The 13,189-nt window shown below is 48.0% G+C and overlaps 2 protein-coding genes across 3 annotated transcripts; one reads left to right on the top strand and one right to left on the bottom strand.

The window, feature by feature from the left end:
* The first annotated feature begins 1,507 nt into the window (after window positions 1–1,507).
* Window positions 1,508–5,769, top strand: LOC123121247 (carotenoid 9,10(9',10')-cleavage dioxygenase). Of its 2 annotated transcripts, XM_044541159.1 has the most exons (13): window positions 1,508–1,808; window positions 1,921–2,067; window positions 2,188–2,290; window positions 2,381–2,643; window positions 2,727–2,906; window positions 3,707–3,785; window positions 3,887–3,968; window positions 4,131–4,193; window positions 4,277–4,415; window positions 4,555–4,876; window positions 4,998–5,056; window positions 5,138–5,293; window positions 5,386–5,769. In XM_044541159.1, exons 1-13 carry the CDS (start codon window positions 1,626–1,628, stop codon window positions 5,551–5,553), a joined length of 1,944 nt encoding a protein of 647 aa, XP_044397094.1. In that variant the 5' UTR covers window positions 1,508–1,625; the 3' UTR covers window positions 5,554–5,769. The 2 variants fall into 2 exon arrangements, with proteins under 2 accessions (XP_044397094.1, XP_044397093.1); XM_044541158.1 differs by having other exon boundaries at window positions 4,998–5,293.
* LOC123121248 (iron-sulfur assembly protein IscA-like 2, mitochondrial) lies at window positions 3,115–12,974 on the bottom strand. The gene is made up of 5 exons (XM_044541160.1): window positions 12,648–12,974; window positions 12,081–12,211; window positions 11,799–11,907; window positions 11,590–11,676; window positions 3,115–3,464 (listed from the first exon to the last, which is right to left on the bottom strand). Exons 1-4 carry the CDS (start codon window positions 12,843–12,845, stop codon window positions 11,614–11,616), a joined length of 501 nt encoding a protein of 166 aa, XP_044397095.1. The 5' UTR covers window positions 12,846–12,974; the 3' UTR covers window positions 3,115–3,464; window positions 11,590–11,613.
* Window positions 12,975–13,189: the final 215 nt, after the last annotated feature.

Below are 13,189 nucleotides of genomic sequence, written 5' to 3'. Positions count from 1 at the left end.
GGGGCAGGCACCAGGCTCTCTTCTATCTCCTCAAGCACAGCAGATCTAAAACAAGGGTAAAAACAAATCGCTGTTAACAAGCTGACCCAAACGCCCGAAAAATGCAGACAACCTCGCGCGGCGAAGAAAGGATCGACGTACCTGAAGATCGGCTGCATCAAGAACTCCATGTTGGATCGCCGCTGCCGCTCCTGACCTTTATCTCCCAGTCGTCGCCTTCAAATCGCCAGTCGCTTTGCAAGAGAAGACGGCTGGACTCTGGATTCAACTCGACTTGTGCGGTGAGACGGTAAAGCGAATTTCCTGATCCATGGATCAGACAGCGGCTCTGATTCTGATCCATGGAACACCTCCCAGGCGGCAAACTGCCGTCCTCCCCAGCGTTAAATCTGGCCCACTGGACACCGCTGCCGGGGACGTATTTCGGAACAGTACCCGATTTTTGGATGACCACCAGTGCTAGGATAAATTAATGGCACATATCCAGAGGGGCTAACCAACGACGTGGATAACGAGCTCATTTGAGCTCGCGCTCAATTACTCCACGTCCACTTTGCCCTTTTGTTCGAGCCTTATTAACTTGCAGGGACGCGATACGGCACAACGATCTGGGGTGGCACACTTCAGCCACAGGTCACCATGATGCACCGGCCGTGAGCATGTTAACTATCACGGAACGTGCGGCCGATGCTACGGGTGTAGCTCAGTCAGTGCTGAAAAACTGAAGAGCGGACATTTGTCACATCTACTTGGATGTCGTTAATTTTAAGCCGGATGCTGCTTGCGCCTTTGCTCTAAGAAACATCGCCAACTGTAGTGAACTCCATAGCTTGAGTTTTGTAATACAGTTGTGAAGCAAAATCTTGGAAGAATGCAAAGGCACGCTACAAAGAAAGGGGGCGATAAAACAAGCAGGACCAACGATTTACAGCAGCTCTTGTTTAAAAAAAACGATTTACAGCAGCTCAGAAAGCCCACGATGCGTAAACCCCAATGCGGCGGAGTGGAGATAAAATGTCAATGCAGATTCGTGAAGAGGATCTCAAACGAGCCCGATGCCATTTGAGCCCCAAAGTCCGTACCTAGCGACGTCACACCATGTGAAAGGTGGGCGCGCCAAACCTGATCCACCAATCACCATTAGCAATCTAGCATCATCGCTGCGCAGCAGATTATTTTACGGCGGGGCTCAAGAGTCAAGGCTCCGGTGCGTGCGTCTGCAAGATTAGACTACTCTTTCTAGTGCCATCTACATTGATCAGCCACCAAGAATTGATTGGACTCCAAACCGGAGAGCAGCACGGCACGAGATCCTCGTGGCGTCTCGTTCACGTTACTACGTTACTGCTCCTTCGGGGGACACACGAGATCTTCGTGGCATCTCGACTACATTAGTGAAACCAAGGTCTGGTTTGGCCGGCAGATTTTGGCGCCATCGAAAGCCTCTAGGACAATGCAGGGATTCTATACGCTGGAATGGCGGTCATCACTGGTGCCGTCACTTGTCCAAATCGCTCGACCCCAACCGCCCACCCGGACAAGGACATGTCGGATATTCCAAGATGCTCCCGGCGTTTGCTGCCCGTTGTCTGATCCCGCGAGAAACTCCATCGAAGTTGCTATAAATGGAGGTCAATCGTCCTCCTCATGATTGCAGGAGGATCAGGCTTTGTCACTATCAGAAATTCAGAATGCTGAAAGCTACTACCTCTCCTCCAAATGCCTTGAGGCCTTCCCGTGCCTACTACAGGCCTGCTTTCTCTCTCAGTGCAACAACTTCGTCCTCGTCTCTAACCTCCAACCCAAAGGTCGACCCTCCCTCCGTCTCCTGGACGTTTACCGGTTTCTGTCGTCGGAGAAATCAGTTTGTTTCTTGTTAAGTTTCTATCTGATGATGTTCTTCCTGCCCTCTTGCCTCAGAAATCTTTGATCCAGGAGCTCCGAAGGCAGCTCTCTTCCACCATCGACGATGCCTCGCAGGTGCTGAAGAATGCGCCACAGAAGCTTCTGGATGCAATAGTTGACTCAACCTTCAAGTTTACTCATCAAGCTCTGCTCCCGTCTGAGGTACTCTAGTCCATGAAACTCTACTGCAACTTCCAGTGTAAAAATTCTGGCAATGACAACCCACAAACTCAGCCGTGCTTCCTTTCTCGCAAATTAACATTGCTTGTGGCATGTCTGCAGAGCAACTTTGCGCCCGTCGATGAGATCGGTGGATCCATAGAGATACTCCAGATTGAAGGAGAGATACCCAAAGATTTCCCCGAGGGCGTGTACATCAGAAATGGTGATCATCCATATCTTCTGGTTCCTGTGGTGTAAGTAAGTGCAGTAGGAATCGCAAACAAGAAGCTAACTGTCAGCTAAATTATAACAGGCTCCAATCCTCTCTTTGGCGCCCTCCACTCGACTGTCTCCGTCTTCGGGGAGTCCAGTGAGATATGGGTTGAGGGCGAGGGCATGCTCCATGCCCTGTACTTCACCAAGACCGGTTCAGCTTCTTCTTGGTCAGTCTCCTACGACAATCGCTACGTGCAATCCGAAACATTGAAGATCGAACAAGACCGCCAGAAACCATGCTTCCTCCCTGCTATCGAGGGTGACTCGGCAGCCATCATCGTCGCCTACATTCTCAACTATGTAACTAACACTTGCAAATTCCAAATTATATATATGATGTTTACTAGAAACCCTGACCTGAAATGAGTAAACATGCGATGCAGCTGAGGTTTGGCAAGGTGAATAAGAACATCACCAACACCAATGTGTTTGAACATGCGGGTAGGGTGTACGCTGTCGCAGAAAGCCATCAGCCCCAGGAAATCTGCATACAAAATCTTGAGACAGGCAATACCTGGGATATTGGTGGGGAGTGGGATCGGCCCTTCACAGCTCACCCAAAGGTATGGGTGACCAGCAGCTCTATCCTTCATAAACCCCATGGCTAACAAGAACAGTAAATCAAGCAAGTATAGACCACAAAAACAGAACTACTACTACTACCTCTGTAACTAAATATACGACGTTCTTGCAGTTCAATTTGAACTGCAAAAACATCTTATATTTAGTTACCGAGGTAGTACTATAGAAGGTACAAATACTGCAGTCACATAGTAACTTGATCTTAAATATCAATCAATAAAGAATAACATATTGATACATCTGCGAGAGAACAAGATTATTTAATTTTATTGATACATCTGCCAGAGAACAGAATTAACATCCTTGTTTCAGTTACATCCGTGTCCTCAATCTGTTGGCTCAAAAAATAAGTGAACAATACAACCCAGGTGTGGAAAGAACTCAGCTGCGGTACATATGATGGAAGCTTACTCCAGATCTGATCTGGAAAAGGGGGGAAAAGCAGCCACGTCGAATTTATCTATCATCTATGTTACATGCCTTGCTTATATAACCCTGCGTTTTGCAAGATGAGTAGTCCGTACCAATGCGCTATTTAACTGCAAAAATAACAGAAGTCCAGGGTTTATCAGAAGCAAATATATAAATATATACTTAAAAAAGAGGAGGTACTCTATTTTACACAATCATATATGTTGCACATAATAATGAATAACTGCAAAAAAAAACACCACACTGCATACAAAAGTATGATTACAAGATGTTTCCAAATACATGCACATGTTGTTATCCTTGTTCAGTCATCTGTTTGATTTAAGGCACTTCATTCACATGACTGTAGGTAGCTCCTGGATCAGGAGAACTTGTCATCTTTGGCTCAGATGCAAAGAAGCCTTTCCTAGTTGTTGGTGTTGTCTCAGGTAATTTATAATATGTTGCACTTCTCTAGAATTTTACACCATGTTCATGTGCCAAGGTTGAAATCAAGTTATAACCACAACTCGAGTTTATTTGAATGCAGATGATGGAACCAAACTAAAACATAAAGTTGACCTCAAGCTGAACAGATCTACACTTTGTCACGACATAGGAGTTACTCTGAAGTATGTGGATTTAAGAAATACCATTTGCTCCCAGCAATTTATCGATTACAGTACATACTATTTATGAATTTTTAACTTGATTGGTAATACTAGAATATCTCAGAGTAGAATATTATGGTAAACAGTGATAGCAATTCACAGATATTGTTTCTCTTGATGTAGGTACAACATAATCATAGATATACCACTTACTATTGACATTGGTAGACTCACTACAGGCGGTCAGTAAGTACTTCATATAAACTTATCCAACAATAAGCAGCTACATTATTTTGTAAAATCAAAATCACATATTACACGTTGCATAGGCTGATCGAATTTGAGAAGGAAGGTTATGCAAGAATTGGGATTATGCCCCGCTATGGTGACGCAGAGTCAGTTATGTGGTTCGATGTTGAACCATTCTGCATGTTCCATCTTATCAACTGCTTCGAAGAAGGTGATGAGGTACATAGTATTCTCTTGTTACCTTTTTTCATATATTTGTAAATAATGTCTGAAATTTATTGAAAAAATATGTGTTCCATCCCTTCAAGTCCCTTGCAACTACCTGCACTACAAATTTCATCTTTTCCTGGTGGCCTAGGTTGTTGTTCAAGGCCTCCGTTCGGCAGACTCCGTCATACCAGGGCCAAGATTAAACAAACAAGAAATACTCCCTGAAAGGTCCGAGCTTAAAAAAGATGGCAAGGCCATGAAACAAGGCATTAATGAGAAATTATTCTCTCGCTTGTTTGAATGGAGATTAAACCTGAAAACGAAGACTGTTTCAGGGGAATATTTGACTGGGACTGAGTGCTCCTTGGAATTCCCAATGATCAATAACCACTACACAGGCGTGCGTCATAGTTATGGCTACGCACAAATAGTGGATTCTTTAACAAGATCTGCTAGCAGTAGTGAAAAAGGTATTGCTAAAATCAAACAACACTCTATATTACGAGCATGTACATTGGGTGCCTACGTCTATTTCCGTGTTTACAGTACTATGTATCACAGCTTGACTCAGTTTTTCTTTATATCTTGCAGTACTACCAAAGTATGGGGGCTTTGCAAAACTATGCCTTGAGGAGAGAGAGAATACAGAGGTATGTATAAATCAGCTCCGTGCATCAGTTCAGCTACTATTTAACCAAGATTTCCTCACTCAAATTCAAGCTGTACACCAGACATCGGCAGAAGATCTAATAAAGATGGAAATTCATCGGCTTAGTGAAGATGAGTTCTGCTCTGGAGCATCATTTGTTCCAAGAGTTGGTGGCTCACATGAAGATGATGGATGGATAATATCTTTTGTACATAATGAAAGAACAAATACGTCACAGGCAAGTTTTCATTGTAACACATTACATACACACCCCCCAATTTTCATATGAAACACGAGTCCAATTTTGAAGCTTTATGTCTTATGTTGCAGGTGCACATTATTGATACCCAAAAATTTGAAGGTGCTCCTGTTGCAAAAATAACATTGCCACAAAGAGTGCCCTATGGCTTTCATGGAACTTTTGTCCATAACAACATACACGGGCACGTGAATACCAGATCAGAAAAAAAAATGGACAACTTAAAGTTTATATATTGAATTGGGTCTTTGTAAGTAGAAATTTTTGATCCAGTGAATTGTACAAAATTTTAACCTGTATGAGTATATTCGTAGGTTATCTCATTCATTGGTATGTAGGTTATCTTGTACAAGTGTATCTCGAATCACAAAGAAGCTGTCTTCAGCTAACATATGGCTGTCGTTCTAGCTGTAATCAGTTCATTATACAAAAATGTTGTATTGCAAAAAATTCAATACGCCACAGTATCTTGAAAAAGACTCAGCTAGGTTTTATAATTCTAATGCAACCGGACTTGAAGTACAATTAGAAGAGAATATCAACATCATCAGAACAGATCATAGTCTCTGATGCCAAGTTCATATGACCCCCAGGAGCTTAGGGAGAAGTCGTTTGTTGACGTGTGATCTTCGATACCGGGGATTAAGGGCAAACACCTTTTTTGTTCGGGTAGCGGCTAAAACACTTCAGTAAACTTCATGTCAGAGACACGTTTTTTTTACCCAGGTTCAGGCTACTGCGAGATGTATTACCTTACGTCCTGCTCTAGCTCTTGACGAGCTTATATGAGTGGTTAGAAGCTACTGCTAGGGGCAGTTCTAGTGCTCGGGATAGTTCTACTGTTCTTCTCCTAGCTTTGGTCTTCTGTTAAGTTCGTAGAGAGAGATCACCTAACCAAGAACTGATCCTTTGATTTGGCCACGGTCCTCCCTTATATAGGCCTGGGGGGTACCACAATGGCCTTTACAATTAAGCTGATACGTTGAACCTTTGGGGGTACAAACTGCATGCCCCATGCTGGCCCGCCAGCCGGTTGTGGCGTAGTGGACGACAGGCCAAGTCGGTTCCTCGAGAAATGCATCCATCCTGTCATCTACAGCTCACTGGGGCCCATAAGGCAGTGGCACAAGGCTAATGTAGATACGTCGCCCGTGCTGGTGCCAAAGTCAAAAAGGTGGGGCAATTGTGACGTCTCTGATAAGCGTCAGGCGCGGTCTTGGGACAAGACAAACCGTCATACTGTAGACTCATGATGCGTATCTACGAAGCGTAGATCGCCGTAGGAATGCAGGCCTGGATTTAATTCGTCGGTCGGCCCTTCCAACTCTAAGAGAGTAGAATTGCGCAGGCCTTGCATTAAATGCCTTGCCAACCGGTAGACCCGGGAGGGCCCGCCAGGATCAGAGCTGATGCTCAGGGGAGTTGAAGGTGCTCGGGGGCAGCCCCGCGCACTTCCCCTGGCTCCTTATGTTTGGCTGTCGTTGCTGAAATCATCATGCTCGGGGGCGACGCCTTGCCCAAGCTGGTCAAGGAACCATGCTGGGGGGAGTCCAGAGTACCGGTCCTTGGTGCTTTTACTCCTTGGCCTTGATGTTGTCGATGATGCGACTTGACAATGGTGCACTGCTGGATCTTTGTGGCGCCAAGCTCGGCCCATTACAGCAAGCCCGGGGTACCTGTCCCCCGTGATGCTGACATAAGCCCTCGCCCTGCCACCTGGTGATGGTCGAGAGAGCCTTTCTTCAAAGGTTCTGACCGGGACCGGCTCCCTACGGGAGGCCGATCGCAATAGATGGTCGGCGAGCTCGTTGTCCCAGCACGGCACGTGTTGTAGCTGCAAGCCGTCGAAGTGTTGCTCCAACTTCATGACCTGATCCAGTTATGCTGCCATTTGTGAGTCCAAGCATTGAAGGTCCTTCGACACTTGATTGATGATGAGCTGTGAGTCACCCTTGATGAGTAGGCATCGAATTCCGAGGGAGGCTGCGGCACAGAGGCCTGCGAGCAGCCCCTCATATCCGCCCATGTTGTTCGTGGCACCTTTGAAAAGGAGATGCACAACGTACTTGAGTTGTTCGTCCGTCGGAGAGGTGAGAACCACTCCAGCCCCCGGGCCCTGGAGCGTGAAGGATCCGTCGAAGTGCATCGTCCAGTGTTCGGAAGACCGACGATCCGGGAGTTAAGGACACCTCCTCCTCCTTGTCTTTGGGCACTGGTGTCATTTTTGTGATAAAGTCGACTAGGGCGCGACTTGATTGCGTGGGAGCTGACAAGCAGAGATCAAACTCCCCAAGCTCGATTGCCCACTTCACAAATTCACGCCGAGACCAATGGCCTCATGGTTGTGAAGGATGCGATCAAGTGGGAAGGGACTGACGACGGACACCTTGTGGGCTTGGAAGTAGTGTCAGCTTCCTTGATGCATAGAGTAGCTTCTGGACCTGCGGGTACCATGATTTGGCATCACGCATGACTTCATTGATGAAGTAGATTGGTCGTTGTACGAGACGTCCTTGAATCGGGGAGCCCGCCCAGGCTCCTCGACCAGCTCGAGGCCAAACAGGAGCCTGGGCTTGCCTGCCAGCTTGGGGCTGGGCGGGAGCTCAGGGTCGGCCATCTTCTCGGAAGGTGCTGGGAGCTTGGACCCAGCAGCTTGATTTGACGAATGAGCGCGGCCGGGGGCTCGAGCCTGAGCTCGGGCTCCGACGTTTCCTCCTGTATCGCCACAAGACGATGCTCACGACTTGGGGAGTGGCCATGATGTATTGATGTATATAGCAACAATGGCTCTTCGGGTCTTGGTGCCACCAGGATCGGCGGAGAGGTGAGGGACTGCTTGACACCTTGGAGTGCTTGTTCGGCCTCCAAGGTCCACTTGAATGGACCCGACTTCTTGAGGAGCTTGAATAGGGGGAGGCCTCGCTCCCCGAGCTTGGAGATGAATCTCCCCAAGGCTGCCATGCAGCCTGAGAGGCATTGCATGTCCTTGAGGTGCGTCGGTGGGTGACTGGGCGCATCTGGCTAATGGCGTTGATCTTCTATGCCCCTGCTCGAGACGAGGAAGCCCAGGAGCTTCCTCGAAGGCACGACCAGAAAAACATAATACCTCGAAGGCACATGCGGCAGAGGTTGCCAAAGGTTTCTGCAAGATCGCAGAGGAGTGTGGGTTGATCTTTGGTATTCACGAAGAGGTCGTCGATGTTGCGACCTATCTGGCACTCCGATGCGATGAGCATGGCCCGTCGATATGGGGGGCCGATGTTTTTCAAGCCAAAAGGCATGCAGATGTAACAGAACATTCCAACTGGGGTGATGAATGTTGTTTTTCCTCATCCTCTTTAGCCATGTGAATCTGGTGATAACCAGAATATCCATCTAGGAAGCACAAGAGATCACATCCCGCCGTGGAATCCACGATCTGATCTATGCCGGGCAGAGGAATCCTTGGGACATGCTTTGTTAAGGCCGGTGAAGTCGACGCACATCCTTAGCTTGTCGTTAGCCTTCGGGATAACGACGGGGTTGGCGAGCCACTCAGGGTGGATCACCTCGAACCGAGCTTTTTTAGTCTATGCACCTCCGCTCGGATGAAATCTTAGTGCTCGGGTGCTCGACGGAGGTCGAGTTTGGCGATGTCGAAAATGATGCTTTCCTTCTGGTAGTGTCTCTGGTACCGAAGGCGACCATCAAGGACACCTGCCCGAGCGGCACTGTAAACGCCTTCATCGGTCGCAGGCACCCTAGGGGCACTTGCATCTTATCGAAGACGTCGAAGGAAACATGTTGAGGCCCGCACCTCCGTCCACCAGCATGTTTGTCGGGGAGACCACCGACGAGACCTTGGGGTGGTTTTCGTGGCTGAACATGATCGCGGTGTACGACCACTTGAGTGGTCAGGATGCGTCAATGCTTGGGAGCACCGCGTTCACTTCCCACGCTAGCAGCTTGAGCTGGCGGCGTGAAGCGGGTGCGGAAGCATCCCCGTGGATGCATACCACAGTCTTCCACTCTTGAGAGCTTGTTGTCTCAGTCACGGTGGGTAGTACACTTGTCCCAACCGTGGCACCTGCTGCATGCACCGAGATGTCCTTTGCGGCGTGCTTGGTGTCGGTTGTCAACGGGGGCTCGAACCTCCCACCCATTCGTGAGGCCATGCTCGTCAAAGAGGGATGCGGGACATCACTCGCTAGTGCCTTCTTTGGGGCATTTGCCTTCCTCTTGTGGTCAAGGACATCATGGAGATCATCAACAGGCATGAAAGCGGTGATGGTGAGATGGGACGCAAAACGATGCTTCTTTGCATTGCCTCGCAGTGGACTTGGCAGCTGTGATGGCAACGAGGCCATCGAAGGGATCGAGCGAGAAGGGTTGCGTCAAGATGCAAGCGCTTCTAATCGTCGACTGGCGGCGGGCAATGTCCACCAACCCCGCAATCTCCCAAAGCCAAGGGCCCATGGGAGATTCATCCTCCACGAGAACGCGGGGGGGGGGGCGTTGAAGAACTCAAACAGTCCACAGCACAGCCTCCTGACTATTCCCTTGGAAACCGCTCGGCAGCATGTCGACCAGTGCATGCTGGTGGAGGCCCATATCTCGAATGGCGCGGTGCCCCTCGAATGGAGCTCATCAGCTGCACCGGTGTGGTCATCCGTGCCGTGAGGATCCGCGCGCGCCGATGACGAACGATGTTACCGTCGTCGCAAGCACGATAGTGCAAGTGCATGGCTGAGGCAACTGGTTCAATGGAAACCGAAGCCTTAGCCTCCTACCTGGCATGCCAGATGTTGACTTGTGATCGTCGATATCGAGGATTAAGGCTAGACCCCTTGTTTGTTTGGCTAAGGACTAAAACACTTCAGTGGACCTTACACTCAGAGACATGGGTTTCTTACCCAGGTTCAGGCCACCGCAAGATGTAATACCCTACGTCCTGCTCTAGCTCTTGACCAGCTTATATGAGTGGTTACAAGCTACTGCTCGGGGCACTTCTAGTGCTCGGGATAGTTCTTCTGTTCTTCTCCTAGCTTTGGTCTTCTCCTAAGTTTGTAGAGAGAGATCACCTAACAACGGACGATCATTTGCTATGGCCTCGGTTCTCCCCTTTATATAGGCATGGGGGTACCACAATGGCCTTTACAATTAAATTGATACGTTGAACCCTTTGGGGTTACAAACTACACGCCCCAAATGGGGCCATCATACGGTCCTGGCGTAGTGGACGACAAGCCGAGTCTGTTCCTCGAGAAACGCGTCCATTAGACAGCTCAATAGGGCCCATAGGGCAGTGGCACAAGGCTGATGTAGGAACGCCTCCGTGGTGGTGCTAAAGTCAAAAAGGTGGGGCACCTATCACATGTCTGATAAGCGGCAGGCGCTATCGTCTTGGGAGGAGACGGACCGTCGTACTGTAGACTCATGATGAGTATCTATGAAGCGTAGATCGCCGTAGGTATGCAGGCCTGGATTTAATGCATCGATCAGGCCTTGGAACTCTAAGAGAGTTGCGCAGGCCTTGCATTAAATGTTTTGCCATCAGGTAGACCCCCGAGAGGGCCCAGAAGGAGCAGAGTTCTACTCGGGGGCAAGCCCCATGCACTTCTCCTGGCTCCTTATGTTTGGCTGCCATTGCTGAAACCATCATGCTCGGGGGCGACGCCTTGCCCAAGTTGGTCCGGGAACCATGCTCGGGGAAGTCCTGAGTACTGGTCCTTGGTGCTTTTTCCTCCTTGGCCTTGACGTTGTCAATGATGTGTTGACAATGGTGTACTGCTGGATCTTTGTGGCGCCGAGCTCGGTCCATTACAGCGGGCCCAGGGTACCCTGTCGCCATGATGCTAATATCATTGCAAGAAGATCTTCAAGGCCGGCAAAGTGTTGCCCAGCAGGCAACAATGCCACTGGGGTTGGTTAACGGTAACATGACTAGGAGAGAGAGGAGGGGGGTTCTTCTCTATCGATTTCTCCTCCCACCATAATATCTGTCTGGCATTCTATAGCCAGCTCACGTAACAAACTTGGAAACAGAACCATAATTTATGTCTAAGATATCTATGGAAGTCCAAGACTTGGGCACCAAGCATTAAGGTGGCTGTGCAGAATACGGCAGGCTAGGCCCACGCCACCAATGGGTATGCATCCACATAACAAAAATATTCTAGTAAAGCAGTAGGTTACATAAGATTCCTAAGATAGTAGCAATAACAGAGACTTATTTGGAGGTATCGAAGTGTTGTAGTAATTCAAAAAAAATGCAACACAAAGTTCTGTCAGGCTACCTCTTAAAGTTACTAATGTTCGAATTATTTAACCATGAAGGAACTCTTGCAGCTGCAGCCTCCAACAGCACTTGGATTGGTTGAAACCTGCACATCGTACAGACAGAAATCAGAGAACATTCCTAAGCATAAAACAGAGGGTCACAATTGGGTAATCTAAAATAGCGCCCAAGTTCAGGTATTGAGCAATAGAGCCATTCAAAACTAACCACAAATGCTGAGCTTATCAATTCCTCTACATAATCGATTGTTGAACCTTTCACGAAGTCGTATGAGACATTGTCGACAACCAACTTAACACCATTCTTCTCGAAGACCCTACAGTTAAATCAACAGCATGTGAGACATGCAACTGTACCCTGACCAGACAATGGTGGTAAACGTTGATGCTCCATTATTTCCACAGAAACATTTCGGAGATTCCATGTCCCACTAAAAATGGTGTTGCAAACAAAGATCATGAAACCTCAATCTGAAGCATGACCACCAACCTATCATCAGCATTTTCCTTGCTATCCAGTGAGAAGGTGTACTGGAATCCAGAACAGCCACCAGCTTCAACGCTCAAGCGCAACATGTTGCCCTTAGCAGATGGTTCTTTAGTATGTAACTCTTTGAGCCTCTGCAGCAAACAAATTACATGATCAGACACTGTACGTGCTAAACTAACTGAAGAAGTGAAATACAGAACATAAAAAGTATCGGAGGTGACTGACACATTTTCCTTATAATAACACAACAATTTTGTGAGCGAACAACAGTATATGATCTGTATTACGAAACATTCATAGAACTCTGCAGTCTTCATACCAAATAAGAAGTTAAGAACTAAGAGATCCTCCCAGAATGATAACCTCGGATTTTAAACCCCTAAATTTCTACAGAGTCATTATACGACTGAAGGAAAAACATAGACAAACTCCACAGTTAAATCTTATAAAATGAATATCGATCCGTACAAGATCCTAAAATATATCCCCGAATTTATGGAACAATTGCCCCTCGAAGCAGCAAAGCAGATTGTAGTTACTGAAATAAAGAGGTTGCAAGACACCTACACGGACGCAGTTATCCGTCATGCTGACGACCTCCGGCTCCTCCGGCGCCGGCGTCTCGGTGGTGGCGGCGCCGGCTGCGGCGGCGGTGGGGTAGGAGGAGGTGGAGGCGGAGGCGGAGGCGAGGAAGCGGTTGTTGGCGCGGATGCGGCTGTTAAGCAGCAGCGCGAGGCGGCGGAGAGGGGGCCTAACCGAGGCCATCGCCGCCCAATGTCGCCGCTGCTATGCGGCGCGCCTCCAGGGGGATTGGGGAACGGAGGAAGGAGCGCTGGCGGTGACGTTTGGTGCGTGGGCTCCACGCCTCCACGCGTAGCGTAGATGCTTTGCTCTGAGTTTTCTTGGAAAGGTTCTTACTCCGTGTTTTGTTTCTCCTCTGTTCCTTTTCTTTTTCTTTTCTTTTTTTGAGCTGTGTTCCTTTTCCTTGATGACCTGTTCAATTGCAAAAATGTACATACTCCTTGCAGGTGGTTTTTTTTTGAAAGGTCAATAACTATACTTTTAATGTTAAATTGGGGTTCTCTATCACAGAAATAAAACGTTGATTT

This window comes from Triticum aestivum, chromosome 5D (genome assembly GCF_018294505.1).
Source record: "Triticum aestivum cultivar Chinese Spring chromosome 5D, IWGSC CS RefSeq v2.1, whole genome shotgun sequence".
NCBI classification, from domain to species: Eukaryota; Viridiplantae; Streptophyta; class Magnoliopsida; order Poales; family Poaceae; genus Triticum; species Triticum aestivum.
This window is presented reverse-complemented; position numbering and strand designations above follow the sequence as displayed.